The sequence below is a fragment of the Mustelus asterias genome, chromosome 20 (assembly GCF_964213995.1).
Source record: "Mustelus asterias chromosome 20, sMusAst1.hap1.1, whole genome shotgun sequence".
In the NCBI taxonomy this organism is placed as follows: Eukaryota; Metazoa; Chordata; class Chondrichthyes; order Carcharhiniformes; family Triakidae; genus Mustelus; species Mustelus asterias.
The window spans coordinates 2,418,806-2,442,814 of record NC_135820.1 but is presented as its reverse complement, the minus strand read 5'-3'; the positions used below and the strand labels follow the sequence as shown (position 1 = coordinate 2,442,814).

Here is a 24,009-nt window from a genome sequence, read left to right as displayed (position 1 = left end):
CCTACACTCCAGAGAAAAAAGTCCAAGTCTATTCAGCCTCTCCTTATAACTCAATCCATCAAGTCCTGGTAGCATCCTAGTAAATCTTTTCTGCACTCTTTATAGTTTAATAATATCCTTTCTATAATAGGGTGACCAGAACTGTACACAGTATTCCAAGCGTGGCCTTAGGATAGCTACAGAATACAAATAACATGTTGGAAATTCAGTCCCAGGCTGGATTACTCAATGGTTATGGATGTGGGAATATGTTGATGGATCGAACACACTGTGAATCTCTGTGTCTCTCTCTCTCCCTCTCTCTGCAGGGTCCGTGGACAGCAACTGGGTTGTAGGAGCGACCTTGGAGAAGAAGCTTGTTCCGTTACCTTTGACCTTAGCAATGGGAGCCTTCCTGAACCACAGGAAGAACAAGTTCCAGTGTGGCTTTGGCCTGACGATTGGTTAATCGGGGAGGGGCGGGGGTTTGGAGGGGGGGGGCGGGGCAGGGTGTGGAACAGCCATGTCCGTCTCACCGAGCAGAGGAAGATGAGTTTTTATTTTTACTGGAATGTACAGAGACCTTGTTATCCTGGGTCATTCACTAACGGTACAGCATGCACCGCTGTGGAGGGGGTTGGGGGTGTGAGGGAGGGGGTTGGGGGTGTGAGGGAGGGGGTTGGGGGTGTGAGGGAGGGGGGGGCCGAGGTGGGGAGGGAGGTTCGTGAATTTCCCCAGCTGCGATGAGGCAACGTTGACAGTTGGAGGACTCCCTGCCAACTTGCGGGGCTGGGCCTGTGGGGAGCAGCGCCCTGGCCCCCTCCCTCTCTCCCTCTGCTCACTGCCGTGCACCCCGAGGGCACCGTGATCCAGCACAGGGACCTCTCGCTGATGTTTGAAGTTCTCAATGCCACATTCTCTTCCGCTCCCTCTCTCCCTCGTGCGTTCTCTTTCTCAAGGTCCCTTTTATGCCCCCCTGCACGCGGCCCCCCCCTGCACGCGGCCCCCCCCTGCACGCGGCCCCCCCTGCACGCTGGCCCCCCTCTCCACGCTCGCCACCCCCCCTCCTGCATGCTCGCCCCCCTCTTCCTCCCGCACGCTCCCCCCCTCATTCCTCTCCCACATGTTCCTCCCCCCCCCCCATTCCTCTTCCGCACACTCTCTTCCCCCCCCCCCCCCCCCCATTCCTCTCCCGCACACTCGCGCCCCCCTCCTGAGCTCACTGTTGGGGATGTTGAGTGCAAACTCAGCTGGTGACTGTGGAATTTAACCCGTCTGTGGTTATTTTTTTGAAGAGTCTGAGACAATCTCTTTAGTAACAGTGCAATCTTAAAGCAGCTCCCTCCCTCCCACCGCCACTGCCCCCCCTCTCCCCCCCCCCCCCCCACCGCCACTGCCCCCCCTCTCACCCCCCCCAGTTTTTGTATTTCCAATTCTGTTTTATTTTAAAACTCATTCCTTTCAGGGATAATAGAACGAGCTCAGGATCCTGAGGCAGAATCTTAAGTAGGTTTTATATTGGCGCATTTTTTTTTATTATTCATTCACGGTGTGTCTCTGGCTCGGTCAGCGTTTTGTTGCCTTTTGAGATAGTGGTAGAGTTGCCTCCTCCAGCTGCTGCAGTGCTCGTGTTGGTGTCACAGCGCTGCCCGTCTCGGGTGTGGGAGGGGGACTATTCACTGCTTGTCAGCGAGTGATGTTGAAGCTCCAGACAGTGGGACAGCTGAGCACGGATTATCCAACCTTTCTGGCGTTCGGAGGAACAGAATGAGGCCACTCAGCCCCTCGAATCCATTCCGGCACTCACTTGGATCACAACACATTGTATCTAAGTTCCGTCGAATCTGCCTGCCTAGGTTCCCGAACCCTAATCCACCAGCTCCCACATCACCGTCAATCTCCGCTCTGAGATTCCCCATTGACCCTTCCCAGTGGGCTGGGAGAGTGTGTCCCAGATTCCCCTTTGGGTGAGGATGTGCTTCCTGACGACCTCTTCCCGAAACTCCTGGCTGACTTTGGGATTCTGAACCCGCCCCCGGTTCTGGAATCTCTCGTCCCCCCGGCAGAGGAAATCATTTGTCTCCATCAACCCGGTCCAATCCTTTAATCACCTTGAACCCCTCGATTAGATCCCCCCTGAACTTGTGCAGCGAGGAAAGCCAATCTTTCTACCCCTCTGAAGCGCCTCCCCGTGAGTGGTCGATGTTGCTCTCTGCACAGGGGGCTCAGTGCTGCCATCAGACGCGGTGATGGTGAGGGAGGGCGGGGAGGGGGAGAGGCAGAGGGTCTGGTTCACCGCCGCGGGAGCAATATCAAATCCCATCTTTGGATTCTGCGCCCTTTGACCCTCCCAGCCCCATCTCTCTACCCCCGCCCTCCCTCTCCCCACCCTGGATCGGAGCAGCCTTTGGAATTTCCACTCCCTGCATCCCGCTCCCACCTATCCCCTCTGCAGACTGACAGAGGCGCGAGGTGTCTGTCCGGAATCGAGGGAGAGCTGCAGGAGGAGGGCAGACTGAGGAGGGAGAGAGAGAGAGGGGATGGGCATTGGGGGAGGAGGGGGAGCGGGGGGAGCACAAACTGCCCATCTCTTCAGTTTTGAGGTTAGAAAGGATCGGCACTGCTCACAGAGGCTCACCGGGTACCCAGGCTGCGTCCCCCTCACCTCTGACCCTGTGTCCCGCTTGCCTCCTTTTTGTAATGATAAAGACAGTTGGCCAACCTCACTCATCGCAATCTTGACTCCGAGTCCCTCTGATGTGAGGGCACAAGATTTAAACCCCTGGGGAGGAGATGTACAGAGTGTTTGATACTGTAAGTGAAAGGACACTGCGTGTAAATCATGTTTGATAACTTAAAACAAACAAACCTGTTTTTGCAAATGATGTTTTGCGTTGTACTGTGTTAATAAATAACATGCACACGCCTCAGTGTCCGCACTCTCTCTTCCATCATTTCCTTACTCCTGTCAAACCTTGCCTGAGAGAATTTCAAACCATTCCAGCCTCTTCCTATTTACAACCCTCACTGTCCCCCATCAAACACTCCCAGGACAGGTACAGCACGGGGTTAGATACAGAGTAAAGCTCCCTCTACACTGTCCCCCATCAAACACTCCCAGGACAGGTACAGCACGGGATTAGATACAGAGTAAAGCTCCCTCTACACTGTCCCCATCAAACACTCCCAGGACAGGTACAGCATGGGGTTAGATACAGAGTAAAGCTCCCTCGACACTGTCCCCCATCAAACACTCCCAGGACAGGTACAGCACGGGGCTAGATACAGAGTAAACCTCCCTGTACACTGTCCCCATCAAACATTCCCAGGACAGGTACAGCACGGGGTTAGATACAGAGTAAAGCTCCCTCTACACTGTCCCCCATCAAACACTCCCAGGATAGGTACAGCACAGGGTTAGATACAGAGTAAAGCTCCCTCTGCACTGTCCCATCAAACACACCCAGGACAGGTACAGCACGGGGTTAGATACAGAGTAAAGCTCCCTGTACACTGTCCCCCATCAAACACTCCCAGGACAGGTACAGCACGGGGCTAGATACAGAGTAAAGCTCCCTCTACACTGTCCCCATCAAACACTCCCAGGACAGGTACAGCACGGGGCTAGATACAGAGTAAAGCTCCCTCTACACTGTCCCCATCAAACACTCCCAGGACAGGTACAGCACGGGGTTAGATACAGAGTAAAGCTCCCTCTACACTGTCCCCATCAAACACTCCCAGGACAGGTACAGCATGGGGTTAGATACAGAGTAAAGCTCCCTCTACACTGTCCCCATCAAACACTCCCAGGACAGGTACAGCACGGGGCTAGATACAGAGTAAAGCTCCCTCTACACTGTCCCCATCAAACACTCCCAGGACAGGTACAGCATGGGGTTAGATACAGAGTAAAGCTCCCTCTACACTGTCCCCATCAAACACTCCCAGGACAGGTACAGCACGGGGTTAGATACAGAGTAAAGCTCCCTCTACACTGTCCCCATCAAACACTCCCAGGACAGGTACAGCACGGGGTTAGATACAGAGTAAAGCTCCCTCTACACTGTCCCCATCAAACACTCCCAGGACAGGTACAGCACGGGGTTAGATACAGAGTAAAGCTCCCTCTACACTGTCCCCCATCAAACACTGGTAAGCAATGTGCCATTTAGCCCCTCAAAACTGCCTCATTCAATAAGATGATGCATTGTCTTCCACCTCCGCTCTCTCCTAGTCTATCCCTCATTGTTGGATTCCGCCTTGTATACATTTGATAACTGAGCACCCACAGCTCTCTGGTATCCAACATATTCTGAATGAAGGCTGGGTGGCAGAGTGGTTGGCACTGCTGCCTCTCAGCGCCGGGGACCTGGGTTCGATTCCCGGTTTGAGTTACTGTTTGTGGTTTCACAGGTCGGAGCAACATCGAAGGCCAAAGGGCCTGTACTGCGCTGTAATGTTCTATGTGTGGAGTCTGCATGTTCTCCCCGTGTCTGCGTGGGTTTCCTCCCATAGTCCAAAGATGTTCAGGTTAGGTGGATTGACCATGCTAAATTGACCCAGTGTCCTAAAATGTGTAGGTTAGATAGGTTGGCCATGGTTCCAGGAAGTGGGCCTGGATAAGTCACCCTGTCAGAGAGTGGGTGCAGAGTCAAAGGGCTGAATGGCCTCTTCTGCACTGTCTATAAATCCTCCCTATGTTGGGCCTGACTCTGACGTTGGAAAGATTTGATTGGGAGAAGCTATTTCCTCTGTTGGGGCGGGGGGGTCATTGAGTGGTGATATTGGAGGGAAGCGGAAACCTGTAATTCTCTCCCCACAACAAAGAGGGGAGGGGGTGAGGAGCCAATTGGAGCTTTCAGAGTTGGGATGAATGGTGTTTTGATGGTAAAGTTAGTGACAGGTATGGAACGGGGGCAGGAAAATAAGGCAAGTCATAATTTCATAAGATATAGGAGCAGAATTAGGCCGTTCGGCCCATCGAGTCCACTCCACCGTTCGATCACGGCTGATGTGCTCCTTGTCCCCATTTTCCTGCCTTCTCCTCGTAACCCTTCAACCCATTACCAATTAAAAATCTGTCCAACTCCTCCTCAAATGTACTCACTGTCCCAGCATCCACCGCACTTTGGGGTAGCGAATTCCACAGATTCACAACCCTAAGGGAGAAGTAGTTTCTCCTCTACTCTGTTTTAAATTTGCTGCCCCTGATCCGAAGACTACGACCTCTCACCGTAGAATGCCCCACAAGAGGAAGAATCCGCTCCACGTCTACTTCATCCATACCTTTAGGCATCTTGTACACCTCAATTTGATCTCCCCTCATTCTTCTAAATTCCAGAGAGTTTCGGCCTAAACTGTTCAATCTCTCTTCACATGACAAACCCCTCATCTCTGGAATCAATCTAGTGAACCTCCTCTGAACTGCCTCCAATGTCACTACATCTTTCCTCAAATAAGGGGATCAAAACTGCACAATACCCAGGTGCAGCCTCACCAATGCCTTGTATAGTTGCAACAACACTTCCTTACCTTTATATTCTATTCTTTTAGCTATAAATGCCAACATTCCAGTCATTGAATGCTGGGGAACAGGCTCGAGGGGCTGAATAGCCTTTCCCCTGTTTCCATTCTCTCATAAGGATGATTAAGCCTTGGCGTGGGCATTTCTCATTTTAGGAATTTACCTCCTCCTCCTGCCCCAAGGTGAGCAAACCCTCTGTGTCCCCAAAAATAAGTCCCGCCCCCGCTGCCTGCCCAGGTCAAGCTGTCTCAGGACAGGGATTGGCAGAGGCCCAGCTAGCTGTATGTATCCGCCGGCGATGAGAGAGGCTTGTAAAAGAGGAACAGGCCACAGATGCTCAGAACCAGAAGGAAATCTTTATCCAGATTCATTTCCCCCTCCTGGGGGTCAGTGTCCCTCTTTCGCTCCCCGTGCGTGAGCTGTTGTCTGGCCTGATCAGACCAGAGACAATGGGTGCTGAACCAAGTCTCGCAATGACCTCCCCTCGCAGCCAATAACAACCCAATCAAACCATGGAAGGGATCGGTGCGGCTCCCTTTCCCAACATGGGACATCTCACACTGCCTCAGCGCCAATGAAATCCTTCTCAAAAGGCAGTCACTGTTGTGATGTAGGTGACACCGCAGCCAGATTAGATCCATGGCAATGATACAGCACAGGGAGGGCCATTCAGTCCATCTTGTCCATGCCAACACACAAGAATGATCTTGGGAATGGAAGGTTTGACGCATGAGGAGTGTTTTGAGGACTCTGGGTCTGTACTCAATGGAGTTTAAAAGGATGTGTCGGGGGGGGACCTCATTGAAGCTTATAGAACACTGAAAGGCCTGGAGAGAGTGGACATGGGGAAGATGTTTCCATCAGCAGGTGAGACTAGGACCCGAGGGCATGGCCTCAGAGTAAAGGGCAACCCTTTAGAACTGAGATGAGGAGGAATTTCTTCAGCCAGAGGGTGGCGAATCTGCGGAATTCATGGCCATAGAAGGCTGTGGAGACCAGGTCGCTGAGCGTATTGAAGACATAGATTGGTTGATCAATAAGGGGATCAAAGGTTATGGGGAAAGGCAGGAGAATGGGGGTGAGAAACTTATCAGCCATGATTGAATGGCAGAGCAGACTCGATGGGCCGAATGGCCTAATTCTGCTATATTTTCTGGTCTAATGATCTAAGGACACCCAGGTTCCCTTTCTAATCCCATCTTCCTCCACCCCATCCATATTCCTGTAGCTTACAGAACTTAAGGTGCAAATGCAGCTACTTTTTAGAAAAGTTTAGGGTCTCTGCCTCCACCACCAACTCAGGCAACAAATTCCAGGCACCCACCACCCTCTGCGTAAAATAAGTTCTTCCTCATGTCCCCTCTACACCTCCTGCCACTGAGCTCAAACCTATGACCCCTGGTTATCGAACTTTCTGCTCTATCTCTGCCCCTCACAATTTTATATACCTTAATCATGCCACGATTGGTGGTGGGTCCACAGTTATATGTCATTTATATTAATGATTTGGATGAGAATTAAACTGAGACAAGACATTGGCTCCTCGGCATTGCAGGCCACCCTCTGGCTGTGGGATCCCGCTGTGCGTGAGTGCAGTTGTTGTTATGAGAAAGCAGCCTGTGTGTGAGCCTGTCCCAGCTTGTCCAGCAGCCTTGTTGATGATCTCACGAGTTGTTGATTCCTCTGTCTGATTGTGTTTGAGTTTCCCGTCTCCACCTCCTCCACCCAGGACCTGACATCTGGAAAAAGAAACCCAGCACGCACCTTCCCCGCGGCCCTTCACCACCCAGAGTGCTTGGCAGCGAGTGGCGGACTCTGGGTGGACAGTGGCCGCTGTTGCAATGTTCACCAATTTACACACTGCAAGATCTCAAGTGGGTTCAATCATCCCTTTGCCCAGTGGTGTTGTTTTGAGGGATAAATATTGGGCCCAGGGAGAACCGCCCACCCCCCCCCCCCCCCCCCCCAACAGCACCCTGCCACCCTCCTCATCCCAGCACACCACAGAAGAGACAGGTTAAAGCAAAAATGTGACTGCCAAATGTGACCACTTGGTCCATCTATACTATCCCTTTCTACATATTCCCCACTCCAAGTCACATTCTCCCTACTTCACTCATTCTCATCCCTCTCCAAGATCATCTGGTTTCCTGTCTGGTTTAATCCCCGTCTCCGTTGCCAGGGATAGAGTTGGAGTTGGTTGCGATGGAACAGGGGCTAAAGTCAATGTCTTCATTCTTCCCGATATCTCTGTAACCTCCTCCAGTCCCTACAACTCTCCCTATCTCTGTAACCTCCTCCAGCCCCTACAACTCTCCCTATCTCTGTAACCTCCTCCAGCCCCTACAACTCTCCCTATCTCTGTAACCTCCTCCAGCCCCTAAACCCTCCCTATCTCTGTAACCTCCTCCAGTCCCTACAACTCTCCCTATCTCTGTAACCTCCTGCAGCCCCTACAACCCTCCCTATCTCTGTAACCTCCTCCAGTCCCTACAACCCTCCCTATCTCTGTAACCTCCTCCAGTCCCTACAACTCTCCCTATCTCTGTAACCTCCTCCAGCCCCTACAACCCTCCCTATCTCTGTAACCTCCTCCATCCCCTACAACCATCCCTATCTCTGTAACCTCCTCCAGTCCCTACAACTCTCCCTATCTCTGTAACCTCCTCCAGCCCCTACAACCCTCCTGATCTCTGTAATCTCCTCCAGACCCTACACACCCCCCTCCACCCTATGACTGTAACCTCCTCCAGCCCCTATAACTGTCCCTATCTCTGCAATCTCCTCCAGCCCCTATAACTGTCCCTATCTATGTAACCTCCTCCAACCCCTACATCTCTATCTCTGTAACCTCCTCCAGCCCTGACAACCCTCCCTATCTCTGTAACCTCCTCCAGCCCTGACAACCCTCCCTATCTCTGTAATCTCCTCCAGCCCCGACATCCCTCCCTATCTCTGTAACCTCCTCCAACCCTCCCTATCTCTGTAACCTCCTCCAGCCCCTACATCCCTATCTCTGTAACCTCCTCCAGCCCCTACAACCCTCCGAGGTTTCTGCGCTCCTCCAATCCCGGCCTCTTGAGCATCCCCTGATTCCCGTCACTCCGCCATTGGCGGCCTAGAGGGTCCTAAGCTCTAATTCTGCCCCTAAACCTCTTTCTGTCTCTCTGTGTGGAATTTTCCCATTCCATCCGTCCCGGGAATCATAGCGGACAGGACACGGACCATGCAGAGGTTAGTTGACCTCGGGCAGGAACTTCCTGCCTTGTGGGCGAACGTGACCGGAAAATCCCGCCCTCTGTCTCTCTCCATCTCTCTGTCTCACTCTCTCTCTCTGTTTCACTCTCTGTCTCTCTCTCTCACTCTCTGTTTCTCTCTCTGTTTCACTCTCTGTTTCACTCTCTGTTTCACTCTCTGTTTCTCTCTCTGTCTCTCTCTCTCTCTGTCTCTCTCTCTCTCTGTCTCTCTCTCTCTCTGTCTGTCTCTCTCTCTGTCTGTCTCTCTCTCTCCTTGTCTGTCTCTCTCTCTCCCTGTCTGTCTCTGTCTCTCTCTCTGTCTTTTTCTGTCTGTCTCTCTCTCTCCTCCTTTAAGGCACTCCTTAAAACCAACCTCTTTGACCGAGCTTTTGGTCCCCTGTCCCTAACACCTCCTGATGTGTCTTGGGGGTCAGGTGATGTTTGATAATTCCTCCTGTGACCCCTCGGGATGTTCTATTGCATTACAGGTGCTATATCAATGTAAGTAGTTGTTCAATTCTATCAAACAATCTCCTGAGTTCCTTGAATATCCTGTAGAGCTGTCACTGCCTGCGGGGGTGAGGTAAGGGTTGATTCTGAGAGGTGTCTTATTTTTTGGCTGGGTTTGTGTTTGGATGAGGGAAAATCTTGCAATGTAATCATCTTGAGGGCAATGAATCAGACACAGGTGACCACAAAGCAATGTTCACAGAAGGCAGGAGCTAAGGATTACCTCAGGTCATTAACCAGGGACCCAGAACCACGTCAATAAAACCACACTGTGTGCAGAGCCCTTTCACCCACTTTACAACAGATACAGTTAACTCTTTAACTGGAATTACACGCTACTGACACATAACACGCAGCAGTCCCGTGGCAGTACAACTTCCAGCTTGCCCCGATGAATGTGTTCTTTCGATCTGATTGGCTCAATGATAAATTGGGTGATGTCAGCAGCTTGCCAACCATCCCCTCTGGTTGCACAAGTTCAAACTTATCCCGCTCAGTAAAACATTTCATCATCCTGTTTATGTGTCTCTGGTCACAATATCCTGCAAGGTTACTGTGCAAACATCCAAATATATACAAGATAAACATGGCAAATCACACTGGATAAATAGTCAAAATCTCACTGGATAAATATCCCCAAATCACACTGACAAATATCCCCAAATCTCACTACATAAATATATCCAAATCTCACTGGAAAAATATCTCCAAATCTCACTGGAAAAATATCCCCAAATCACACTGGATAAATATCCCCAAATCACACTGGATAAATATCCCCAAACCTCACTGGAAAAATATCCCCAAAACACAATGGATAAATATCCCCAAATCAAACTGAATAAATATCCCCAAATCTCACTGGAATAATGTCCCAAATCTCACTGGATAAATATCCCCAAATCACATTGGATAAATATCCCCAAATCTCACTGCATAAATGCACCCAAATCACACTGGATAAATATCCCCAAAAGACACTGGATAAATATCCCCAGATCACCTGGGAAAATATCCCAAATCTCACTGGATAAATATCCCCAAATCTCACTGGATAAATATGCACAAATCATATTGGATATTTCTTTTGATATTTCTTTTGATAACAAATCATATTGGATAAAGATCCCTGAATCTCACGAGATAAAGATCCCCAAATCTCACTGGATAAATATCTCCAAATATCACTTGATAAGTATACACAAATCACACTGGATAAATATCCCCAAAACACATTGGATAAATATATCCAAATCTCACTGAGAAAATATACTCTCATCACACTGGATAAATATACAGAATTTTCACTGGAAGAATATCCCCAAATCACACTGGATAAATATATACAAATCACACTGGATAAATAACTCCAAATCAGACTGGATAAGTATCCTCAAATCTCACTGGATAAATATCCCCAAATCTCACTGGATAAATATGCACAAATCATATTGGATATTTCTTTTGATATTTCTTTTGATAACAAATCATATTGGATAAAGATCCCTGAATCTCACGAGATAAAGATCCCCAAATCTCACTGGATAAATATCTCCAAATATCACTTGATAAGTATACACAAATCACACTGGATAAATATCCCCAAAACACATTGGATAAATATATCCAAATCTCACTGAGAAAATATACTCTCATCACACTGGATAAATATACAGAATTTTCACTGGAAGAATATCCCCAAATCACACTGGATAAATATATACAAATCACACTGGATAAATAACTCCAAATCAGACTGGATAAGTATCCTCAAATCTCACTGGATAAATTTCCCCAAATCACACTGGATAAATATCCCCAAACCTCACTGGAAAAATATCCCCAAAACACAATGGATAAATATCCCCAAAACACACTGAATAAATATCCCCAAATCTCACTGGAATAATATCCCAAATCTCACTGGATAAATATCCCCAAATCTCACTGGATAAATATCCCCAAATCGCATTGGATAAATATCCCCAAATCTCACTGCATAAATATACCCAATCATACTGGATAAATATCCCCAAAAGACACTGGATAAATATCCCCAGATCACCTGGGAAAATATCCCAAATCTCACTGGATAAATATGCACAAATCGTACTGGATAAATATGCACAAATCATATTGGATAAAGATCCCTGAATCTCATGAGATAAAGATCCCCAAATCTCACTGGATAAATATCTCCAAATATCACTTGATAAGTATACACAAATCACACTGGATAAACGTCCCCAAAACACACTGAATAAATATATCCAAATCTCACTGAGAAAATATACTCTCATCACACTGGATAAATATACAGAATTTTCACTGGAAGAATATCCCCAAATCACACTGGATAAATATATACAAATCACACTGGATAAATAACTCCAAATCAGACTGGATAAGTATCCTCAAATCTCACTGGATAAATTTCCCCAAATCACACTGGATAAATATCCCCAAATCACACTGGAAAAATATCCCCAAATCACACTGAATAAATATCCTCAAATCACACTGGATAAATATACACAAATCTCACTGGATAAATATCCCCAAATCACACTGGATGAATATCTCCAAATCTCATTGAATAAATATACAGAAATCACACTGGATAAAGATCCTTAAATCTCACTGGATAAATATCCCCAAATCTCACTGGATAAATTTTCCCAAATCATACTGGATAAATATCTTCAAATCTGACTGGATAAATATGCACAAATCACACTGGATAAATATCGCCAAATCACACTGGATAAATATCTCCAAATCTCACTGGATAAATATCCCCAAATCACACTGGATAAATATCCCCAAATTTCACTAGATAAATATACACAAATCACACTGGACGAATATACACAAATCACACTGGATAAATATCCCCAAATCACACTAGATAAATATACACAAATCACACTGGATGAATATACACAAATCACACTGGTTAAATATCCCCAAATCTCATTGAATAAATATGCACAAATCACACTGGATAAAGATCCTTAAATCTTACTGGATAAATATCTTCAAATCTGACTGGATAAATATGCACAAATCACACTGGATAAATATCGCCAAATCATACTGGATAAATATCTCCAAATCTCACTGGATAAATATCCCCAAATCACACTGGATAAATATCCCCAAATCTCACTGGATAAATATCCCTAAATCTTACTGGATAAATATATCCAAATCTCACTGGATAATATCCCAAAATCTCATTGGATAAATATATCAAAATCTCACTGGATATATATCTCCAAACCACACTGGATGAAGTTCCTCAAATCACACTGGATAAATATTCCCAAATCCCACTGGATAAATATCCCCAAATCACACTGGATAAATAACTCCAAATCTCATTGGATAATATACACAAATCACACTGGATAAAGATACTCAAATATCACTGGATAAATATCCCCAAATCTCATTGGATAAATTATCCCTAAATCTCACTGGATAAATATCCCCAAATCACACCGGATAAACATCCCCAAATCACACTGGATAAATATACACAAATCACACTGGATAAATATACACAAATCTCACTGGATAAATATACACAAATCTCACTGGATAACTATCCCCAAATCTCACTGGATAAATATCACCAAATCACAGTGGATAAATATCTCCAAATCTCACTGGATAATTATCCCCAAATCACACTGGATAAATATACACAAATCACACTGGATAAATATGCACAAATCACACTGGATAAAGATCCTCTAATCACACTGGATAAATATCCCCAAATCTCACTGGATAAATATCCCCAAATCGCACTGGATAAATATCCCTAAATTTCACTGGATAAATATATCCAAATCTCACTGGATAGATATCCCCAAATCTTACTGGATAAATACCCCTAAATCTCACTGGATAAATATATCCAAATCTCACTGGATAAATATTCCTAAATCTCACTGGATAAATATATTGAAATCTCACTGGATAAATATACACAAATCACACTGGATAAATATCCTCAAAACACACTGGATAAAGATCCCAAAATCATACTGGTTAAATATCCCCAAATCACACTAGATAAATATCCCCAGATCACACTGGATAAATATATCCAAATTACACTGGATAAATATCCCCAGATCACACTGGATAAATATATTCAAATCTCACTGGATATGTATCCCAAATCTTACCAGGTAAATATCCTGGTACAACATTGGTTAAGAATCCTGAAAATGCCGGGATGTGTGGCTTCAGTGCATTTGTGCAGACAAGAGTGAGCATGTGTGAGAATTTATGTTCAAAGTTTGTTTTTATCTATGTGTGCGTGTTTTTATGTATTCTTTCATACATGTAACACATGTGTTATGTGTATGAAAGAAAGCGTGTGTGTGCACGAGTGAGTGTGTGAGATTGTGTATTTGTGTAGATGGGTTTCTTTTTTTACTCATTCGTGGAACGGGGTGTCGCTGGCTGGCCAGCATTTATTGCCCATCCCTAGCTGCCCTTGGAGGGCATTTGAGTGTCAACCACATTGCTGTGGCTCTGGAGTTACATGTAGGCCAGGTCAGGTAAGAGCGGCAGATTTCCTTCCCTAAAGAACATTAGTGAACCAGATGGGTTTTTCCGACAATCGACAATGGTTTCAGGGTCATCAGTGGATTCTTAATTCCAGATATTTTTTATTGAATTCAAATTCCACCATTTGCCATGGCGGGATTTGAACCCGGGTCCCCAGAACATTAGCTGAGTTTCTGGATTAACTGTCTAGCGATGATATCACTGGGCCATCATCTCCCCTTATGTGTGTGTGTGTGACTGTGTGAGAGTGCGTGTGTGTGTACGAGAGTGTGTGAGACTGTGTGAGAGTGTGTTTTTATGTTTGGGAGTGTGTGTGCGTGTGTGACAGAGAGACTGTGAGAGTGTTTTTATGTTTGGGAGTGTGTGTGCGTGTGAGAGAGAGACTGTGAGAGTGTGTTTTTGTGTACGAGGGTGTGTGTGTGAGAATATGTTTGAGACTGTGTAAGAGTGTGTGTGTGAGTGTGTGTGTGTGTATGAGACTGTGAGAGTGTGTTTGTGAGATTGTGTGTGTGTGTGAGACTGTGTAAGAGTGGGTGTGTGAGTGTGTGTGTGAGAGTGGGTGTGAGTGTGTGAGTGTTTATCCACTCCACGAATTTGCACAGATATACAAGTGTACAGTTTAAGCAGGATACGGTGCAGAATATTTGCTGATATTTGCTGACCTTTGCCCCACACTCGCCTCTCTCTCTAACAGAGTGCGGAGCTGGGATTTGCGATTGCCCCATCCCTCAGTGACTCAGGATACACACGGTTGAATCATTGTCACAAGACTGTCTGTCTTTTTAATTGTGGCCCGCACTGTCTAGTCTCACCTTCCCTTTCTATTCCAGTCAGTGAAGTTATTGACATCAGATTAAGCCTGGGGGCCCCCAGGCAGCTGAAGGCACGGAGTTAGCCAAGGCAGAAACATCTGAGGAACATTGAACAGGCCCTGAGATTGACTCTGCTCTGGCAATGCGCTAGTTAATTCACCCAGTTCGATTCCTGTCTGTAATCCACTTGACCAAAGGGTCATGACCATTGACTTTTGAAACCAACTCTGGGCATAGTCTCCCGTCAATGTTCCTCACCCACCGTCCCCCGGTGCCAGGTTTGTGCTGTGGTTCAGACACAGTGAGGCGATTGTCCCATCGTATTTCCAGTGCCGTTAAGATGCAGCAAGTGAGGAAAGAACCCCCCTGCCCTGTTTACTTAGATGTTACTTTGACATGACGAGTGAGAGAAACCACCGTCACACTCACGACATGGCCCACACCCCACGAGGGAGGCGCAACCTTCCCTCTACGTTTACGATCTTACAAAGACACGGCCAGAGAAGGACACGGCACGCTGGCACAGTGGTTAGCACTGCTGCGTCACAGCGGCAGGGACCCGGGTTCAATTCCAGCCGCAGGTCACTGTCTGTGCACATTCTCCCCGTGTCTGCGTGGGTTTCCTCCGGGTATTCCGGTTTCCTCCCACGGTCCAAAGATGTGCGGGTTAGGATGATTGGCCATGCTAAATTGCCCCTTAGAGTCAGTGGGATTAGCAGGGTAAATATATGGGGTTACGGGAATGGGGCCTGGGTGGGATTGTGCACGGTGCAGACTCGATGGGCCGAATGGCCTCCTTCTGCACCGTAGAGATTCTATGATGTTATGACACATTCCCAGCCACATTTACAATGTCACTAAGGCAGAATGAGAGGAGCGATATCTTCTCACCGTGTCTAAGCTGTTGCCATGGTTATGGTGTTGTTAACACGCAATGAGAAGGGGAATCTTCCCGTTCTGTTTACGACTTCACTAAAGGAGTTTGAAAAGCAGGATGAGAATTTGAACAACAGTTCCTGCGGCGGTTGTTTCCGGAAAACTGCCAACACAAACTCCCCAAATTATCCAAAATTCCACTCCACTGAATTGGGAATAACGCCCAATTTCCAGAAATGCCCCGGGACTTTCTCTGATCACCAGATGCCGGTCTGATTATTATGAAAAAAAAGTCATAGATAAAAATAAATAGGAAGTGCTGGAAAAACAGAATAGGTCTCGCAACATCTTCCAAACATTAGCTGTGTCTCCCTCGCCACAGATGCTGCCAGGTTTACCGGCTTATTTCTGTTTATATTTCTGATTCCAGTATTTTTGCTTTTACTCCAGACAGAGTGACACTGGGGAATGTGCAAAGAGATTCACAAGGATGATGTCAGGCTGAGAGTTTTGTACAGGTCAGGGCTTCTATAGAGGGCGGATGGATGGAGTGAGGCAGGGCTATCAAAGTGCTTTCGATAGGGTCGATAGAGAGAACACCAATCTGAGGTCCCTTCCTGCTTCAAGAAGATGACCATCACCTAAGAAAAACCAAGCAGCGTTCCTTAATGACTATCGGCCGGTGGCTCTGACATCCATCATTGTGAAGTGCTTCAAAAGGTTAGTCATGGCACGAATCAATTCCAGCCTCCCGGGCTACCTGGGTCCACTAATGTTTGCCCATTGCCGTAACAGATCCACAGCAGACGCCATTTCCCTGACCCTGCACTCAATCCTGGAAACCTAGATAACAAGGACACCTATTGGCTAAGGCTAAGGCTACTGGAGAGACTTTAAACTAGAAAGGTTGGGGGGAGGGAATCGAAATGAGGGGACTGAGAGCGAGGAGGTTAGCTTGCAAATAGATAAGGAATGTAAACAGGGTAAGAGGGAGGTTAGACGAGTGATGGAGAAGGGAAGTGCTCAGGCTGAAGGTCTGAGATGTGTCTATTTTAATGCCAGGAGTGTAGTGAATAAAGTGGATGAGCTTAGAGCGTGGATTGCTGCTTCGAATTGTGATGTGGTGGCCATTACGGAGACTTGGATGTCTCAGGGACAGGACTGGGTGCTTCAGGTGCCGGGTTTTAGATGTTTCAGGAAGGACAGGGAGGGAGGCAAGAGAGGGGGGGGGAGTGGCACTGTTGATCAGGGATAGTGTCACGGCTGTAGAGAAGGTGGACGCCGTGGAGGGATTGACTACGGAGTCTCTGTGGGTGGAGGTTAGGAACAGGAAGGGGTCGGTAACGTTGCTGGGTGTTTTCTATAGGCCGCCCAATAGTAACAGAGATGTTGAGGAGCAGATGGGGAAACAGATCCTGGAGAGATGTAGGAATAACAGAGTTGTCGTGATGGGAGATTTTAATTTCCCAAACATAGATTGGAATATCCCTAGGGCTAGGGGTTTGGATGGAGAGGAATTTGTTAGGTGTGTCCAGGAGAGTTTCCTGACACAGTATGTGGATAAGCCTACTAGAGGAGAGGCTGTACTTGATCTGGTGCTGGCTAATGAACCTGGACAGGTGGAGGATCTCTCGGTGGGTGAGCATCTTGGGGATAGCGATCATAATTCTATCTCCTTCACGATAGCATTGGAAAGAGATAGGATCAGGCAGGCTAGGAAAGTGTTTCTCTGGAGTAAAGGGAAATACAGTGTCATCAGGGAGGAAATTAGACGGGTAAATTGGAAGGAGGCATTCTTGGGGAAAAGTACCGAAGGAAAGTGGAGGATTTTCAAGGAATGTTTGTCTGGAGCTCTGCATGACAACGTTCCGATGAGACAGGGGGGTGTTGGTAGGGTACGGGAACCGTGGTGCACGAAGGTTGTGATGAACCTGGTGAATAAGAAAAGAGAGGCGAACAGAAGGTTCAGAGAGCTAGGAGGTGTTAAGGATTTAGAGGAGTATACGGGATGTAGGAAGGAGCTTAAGAAGGAAATTAGGAGAGCAAGAAGGGGTCATGAGAAGGCCTTGGCGGGTAAGATTAAGGAGAATCCCAAGGCTTTCTACAAATATGTCAAGAGTAAAAGGATGAGATGTGAAGGCACAGGACCCTTAAAAGGTGAAGGGGGAAAAGTTTGTGCGGAACCGTTAGAAATGGCGGAGCTGCTTAATGAATACTTTACCTCGGTATTCACGGTGGAAAGGGATCTGGGTGGTTGTACTGCTGGTTTGCGGTGGACAGAAAGGATCGAGCATGTGGACATAAAGAAAGAGGATGTGTTGGAACTATTGAATGGCATCAAGGTTGGTAAGTCGCCGGGACCGGATGGGATGTACCCCAGGTTACTGTGGGAGGCGAGGGAGGAGATTGCGGGGCCTTTGGCGATGATCTTTGCATCGTCGATGGAGACGGGAGAGGTTCCGGAAGATTGGAGGATTGCAGATGTGGTCCCTATATTCAAGAAAGGGAACAGGGACAGCCCGGGAAATTACCGACCGGTGAGTCTAACCTCAGTGGTTGGTAAGTTGATGGAGAGGATCCTGAGAGACAGGATTTATGATCATCTAGAGAAGTTTAGTATGATCAAAAGTAGTCAGCACGGCTTTGTCAAGGGCAGGTCGTGCCTTACGAGCCTGGTTGAGTTCTTTGAAAATGTGACCAAACACATTGACGAAGGAAGAGCGGTGGATGTGGTCTATATGGACTTCAGCAAGGCGTTCGATAAGGTCCCCCATGCAAGACTTCTTGAGAAAGTGAGAGGGCATGGGATCCAAGGGGCTGTTGCCTTGTGGATCCAGAACTGGCTTGCCTGCAGAAGGCAGAGAGTGGCTGTGGAGGGGTCTTTCTCTGCATGGAGGTCAGTGACCAGTGGAGTGCCCCAGGGATCTGTTCTGGGACCCTTGCTGTTTGTCATTTTCATAAATGACCTGGATGAGGAAGTGGAGGGATGGGTTGGTAAGTTTGCTGACGACACCAAGGTAGGTGGTGTTGTGGATAGTTTGGAGGGATGTCAGAAGTTGCAGCGAGACATAGATAGAATGCAAGACTGGGCGGAGAAGTGGCAGATGGACTTCAACCCGGATAAGTGTGTGGTGATCCATTTTGGCAGATCCAATGGGATGAAGCAGCAGTATAATATGAAGGGTACCATTCTTAGCAGTGTAGAGGATCAGAAGGACCTTGGGGTCCGGGTCCATAGGACTCTTAAATCGGCCTCGCAGGTGGAGGATGCGGTCAAGAAGGCGTACGGCGTACTGGCCTTCATTAATCGAGGGATTGAGTTTAGGAGTCGGGAGATAATGCTGCAGCTTTATAGGACCCTGGTTAGACCCCACTTGGAGTACTGCGCGCAGTTCTGGTCACCTCATTACAGGAAAGATGTTGAAGCCATTGAAAGGGTGCAGAGGAGATTTACAAGGATGTTGCCTGGATTGGGGGGCATGCCTTATGAGGATAGGTTGAGGGAGCTTGGTCTCTTCTCCCTGGAGAGACGAAGGATGAGAGGTGACCTGATAGAGGTTTACAAGATGTTGAGAGGTCTGGATAGGGTAGACTCTCAGAGGCTATTTCCAAGGGCTGAAATGGTTGCTACGAGAGGACACAGGTTTAAGGTGCTGGGGGGTAGGTACAGAGGAGATGTCAGGGGTAAGTTTTTCACTCAGAGGGTGGTGGGTGAGTGGAATCGGCTGGCGTCGGTGGTGGTGGAGGCAAACTCGTTGGGGTCTTTTAAGAGACTTCTGGATGAGTACATGGGATTTAATGGGATTGAGGGCTATAGATAGGCCTAGAGGTGGGGATGTGATCGGCGCAACTTGTGGGCCGAAGGGCCTGTTTGTGCTGTGGCTTTCTATGTTCTATGTTCTATATGTTCTATGTCAGTCTCCTATTTATTGACTACAGCTCAGTCTTCAACACTATTATTCCCACAAAACTCATCTCCAAACTCCGTGGCCTGGGCCTCGGCTCCTCCCTCTGCGACTGGATCCTGAACTTCCTAACTCACAGACAACAATCAGTAAGGATAGGCAACAACACCTCCTCCACGATCATCCTCAACACCGGTGCCCCACAAGGCTGTGTCCTCAGCCCCCTCACTATACTCCTTATACACCTATGACTGTGCGGCCAAATTCCTCTCCAATTCGATTTTCAAGTTTGCTGACGACACCACCGTACTGGGACGGATCTCAAACAATGACGAGACAGAGTACAGGAATGAGATAGAGAATCTGGTGAACTGGTGCAGCAACAATAATCTCTCCCTCAATGTCAACAAAACGAAGGAGATTGTCATCGGCTTCAGGAAGCTTAAAGGAGAACATGCCTCTGTCTACATCAATGGGGACGAAGTAGAAAGGGTCGAGAATTTCAAGTTTTTATGTGTCCAGATCACCAACAACCTGTCCTGGTCCCCCCATACCGACACTATAGTTAAGAAAGCCCACCAATGCCTCTACTTTCTCAGAAGACTAAGGAAATTTGGCATGTCAGCTACAACTCGCACCAACTTTCACAGATGCACCATAGAAAGCATTCTTTCTCATTGTATCACAGCTTGGTCTGGCTCCTGCTCTGCCCAAGACCGCAAGGAACGACAAAAGGTCGTGAACGAAACACAATCCATCACGCAAACCAGCTTCCCATCCATTGACTCTGTCTACACTTCCCGCTGCCTCGGAAAAGCAGCCAGCATAATTAAAGACCCCACGCAACCCGGACATTCTCTCTTCCAACTTCTTCCGTCGGGAGAAAGATACAAAAGTCTGAGGTCTCGTACCAATCGACTCAAGAACGGCTTCTTCCCTGCTGCCGTCAGACTTTTGAATGGACTTGCCATGCATTAAGTTGATCTTTCTCTACACCCTAGCTATGACTGTAACACTACATTCTGCGCTCTCTCATTTCCTTCTCTATGAACGGTATGCTTTGCCTGTATAGCGTGCAAGAAACAATACTTTTCACTGTATGTTAATACATGTGACAATAATAAATCATATCAAATCAAAGAGATGTTTCCATTTGTTGAGGAGGTGAAGATCAGGAGTAGGAACCATCAACGTGACACAGGCACTAGTAAATCCAATGGGGAATTGAGGGAAGTGGGGAGAATGTGGGATTCGCTCCCACAGGGAGTGGGGAGAATGTAGGACTCGCTCCCACAGGGAGTGGGGGGAATGTGGGACTCGCTCCCACGGGGAGTGGGGAGAATGTGGGACTCGCTCCCACAGGGAGTGGGGGGAATGTGGGACTCGCTCCCATGGGGAGTGGGGAGAATGTGGGACTCGCTCCCACGGGGAGTGGGGAGAATGTGGGGCTCGCTCCCACAGGGAGTGGGGAGAATGTGGGACTCGCTCCCACGGGGAGTGGGGAGAATTTGGAACACGCTCCCAGGGGGGGTGAAGAGAATGTGGGGCTCGCTCCCACAGGGAGTGGGGAGAATGTGGGACTCGCTCCCACGGGGAGTGGGGAGAATGTGCGACTCGCTCCCACAGGGAGTGGGGAGAATGTGGGACTCGCTCCCACGGAGTGTGCGGAGAATGTGGGACTCGCTTCCACAGGGAGTGCGGAGAATGTGGGACTCGCTCCCACAGGGAGTGGGGAGAATGTGGGACTCGCTCCCACAGGGAGTGGGGAGAATGTGGGACTCGCTCCCACAGGGAGTGGGGAGAGTGTGGGACTCGCTTCCACAGGGAGTGCGGAGAATGTGGGACTCGCTCCCACAGGGAGTGGGGAGAGTGTGGGACTCGCTTCCACAGGGAGTGCGGAGAATGTGGGACTCGGTCCCACAGGGAGTGGTTGGCATATGTAATTGAGAAGTTGGATAAACACATGAGGGAGGAAGGAATAGAAGGATTAGATTTTTGTTTAATTTGTTCATGGGATGTTGGCATCTCTGGTTGGGCCAGCATTCATTGCCCATCCCTAATTGCCCCCTGAACTGAGTTGTTCATTTCAGAGGGCAGTTAAGATTCAACCGCATTGCTGTGGCTCTGGAGTCACATGTAGGCCGGACCGGGTAAGGACGGCAGATTTCCTTCCCTAAAGGACATTCGTGAACCAGATGGGTTTTTACGACAATCGGCAATGGTTTCCTGGTCATCAGCAGATTCTTAATTCCAATTTATTATTGAACTCAAATTTCACCATCTGCTGTGGTGGGATTCGAACTCGGAGCCCCAGAGAATTACCCTGGGCCTCTGGATTATTAGCCAGTGACAATACCTCTACACCTCTGCCTCCCAATGGTGATGGGCTGAGAGGAAGAGGGAGTGGGAGGAGGCTCGTGTTGGGCAAAAACCCTGGCACAGAGCAGAGGGGCAGAATGGCCTGCCTGAGGCCTGTGAGTTCTGTGTAATACCATTGCACAACATAGAACAGTGAAACATTATTGGACCTCACGTGACCATTGGCCAACTTGGGCTCCTTTTGACCCCAGGCTCCCTCCTTGACTTGATGATGCAATCAGGAGCCTCGTTGGCCTGGACCTTTGGAACTGTGCAACGTTTGAGGTCTAAAGTTCTGGAAAATTCCTGCCATATAAGCAGCATCAGTCTAAAGGTTATCTTTGTCACTCCCATGCTCTGCAGTCAGATTTCCAGCACAGTCATTGTTTCGATTCTGAACTAGAACCCACCGTCCAGGGTTCAAGTGCCACCCGTTTAAAACGAGCAAATGAGATCAACAAACTGGGTCAAATCATTAGTGGGATCCCAAAGGAGAAGACTACAAAAAAAAACACCCATAAAAATCATCAACTAATGTTCCAGCTCCGGTCCCCATGTGACTCCAGCTCCACATCACGTGGGTCAGAACAGGAAGAGGCCATTCAGCCTTGGGGGAGGCGATGGCCTCATGATATTATCGCTAGACTATTCATCCAGAAACTCAGCAACTCTGTGGACCCAAAAGAGAAAATGCTGGAAAATCTCAGCAGGTCTGGCAGCAGCTGTAAGGAGAGAAAAGAGCTGACGTTTCGAGGCCCGAGGACCCTTTGTCAAAGCATGTTCTGGGGACCCGGGTTCAAATCCCTCCACGGCAGGTGGTGGAATTTCAATTCAATAAAAAAATGTCTGGAATTAAGGATCTACAAGAAACCATTGTCGATTGTCGGAAAAACCCATCGGGTTCAGTAATGTTCTTTAGGGAAGGAAATCTGCCGTCCTTACCTGGTCTGGCCTACATGCGACTCCAGAGCCGCAGCAATGTGGTTAGCTCTGCCGATAAATACCTTTGATTCTTGGGCAATAAATTCTGGACAGCCAGCGATGCTCATGTCCCACAAATTGAAGGAGGGTAATATAAAACTTAGATTATAAAAGCCACTCCATTTAAATTTACTATAATAAGTAGACTAGGTTTACAAGGTACCTTATGTATAGAATAAGGATTCACCATGCGCTGAATACTATATTATATGCAAAGGTATTTAACCAAGTATTATGAAATTAAACTATATTCTTCTCTCCTTATGAACCTTGGACAATGGGGATCGAACTGCTCAACATGACAATAAATAGACAGTAATAAACAGACCAAATTCTTTTACGACAATGGAGTATAGAGAGAGCAGTTCTCCTTATCAGCTTGAGTCAGGCAGCTGCAAGTTAATCAGGGCTTTGGAATGTACGGTTAAATTAATTTAATTTAATCCATTTAGTAATGGGTTGTGGCAGAGTGTCTCACCACCCAAAATTTGAAGGCGTTTTTCGAATTCCTCTTCATTTGTTTTTTTTTCCAATTCTCTTCAATGTACCATTCACCATTTACCCTCCCTGAACTTGCCGCTGTATTCAAGGCATTGCTCAGGTCGCCCCCTAACTGTACAATTCTAGTGAAACCAACATTTCCTCAGTGATTCTTCCTAACACAATGCTCTCAATACTGGATAGCATTGGGTCAATTAGAGGGTAATTGTTCCAGAGTCTATCAACAGGCCAGTTAGAGATGAATTGTTCTAGAGCTGATCAACAGGTCAGTTAGAGATTAATTGTTCTAGAGCTGATCAACAGGTCAGTTAGAGATTAATTGTTCTAGAGTTGATCAACAGGTCAGTTGGAGATTAATTATTCCTATGCAGATCAACTGGACAGTGAGAGATTAAATGTTGTCTGGCAGATCAATAGGTCATTTAGTGGTGAATTATTCTGCTCCATGTGAATTTGATGATAATTGTCCTCAGGAAGATTAACAGGTCAATTATCCTTTAACTGACCCATTGACCTGCCTGAGACCAATTAACCTTTCTCTGAATTACTGATCAGGTGGATCAATTGTTTAGATAAAGAATAATTGCTCTCAAGCAACATAGTTTAATTTCATAATACTTAGTTAAATACCTTTGCATATAGTATAGTATTCAGCGCATGAACATAGAACATAGAACAGTACAGCACAGTACAGGCCCTTCGGCCCACCATGTTGTGCCGAGCTTTGTCTGAAACCC

At 47.4% G+C, this 24,009-nt stretch overlaps 1 protein-coding gene and 1 long non-coding RNA gene across 3 annotated transcripts in view; both read left to right on the top strand.

Moving 5' to 3' along the window:
• Positions 1-312: 312 nt before the first annotated feature.
• Positions 313-2,909, top strand: LOC144508356 (uncharacterized). Its single transcript, XR_013500264.1, has 2 exons — positions 313-1,238; positions 1,275-2,909. It is a non-coding gene; the product is annotated as an uncharacterized LOC144508356 (long non-coding RNA).
• Positions 2,910-8,703: 5,794 nt separating this feature from the next.
• Positions 8,704-24,009, top strand: part of LOC144508203 (uncharacterized) — a 29,688-nt gene continuing 14,382 nt past the window's right edge. Inside the window, exon 1 of one of the 2 annotated variants that reach the window (XM_078236016.1) lies at positions 8,704-8,740. In XM_078236016.1, the coding sequence (XP_078092142.1) occupies positions 8,733-8,740 (8 nt within the window). In that variant the 5' untranslated portion in view covers positions 8,704-8,732. Of the gene's footprint in view, positions 8,741-15,856; positions 16,248-24,009 lie in introns of those variants that run through there. The other variant, XM_078236018.1, reaches the window with a different exon arrangement.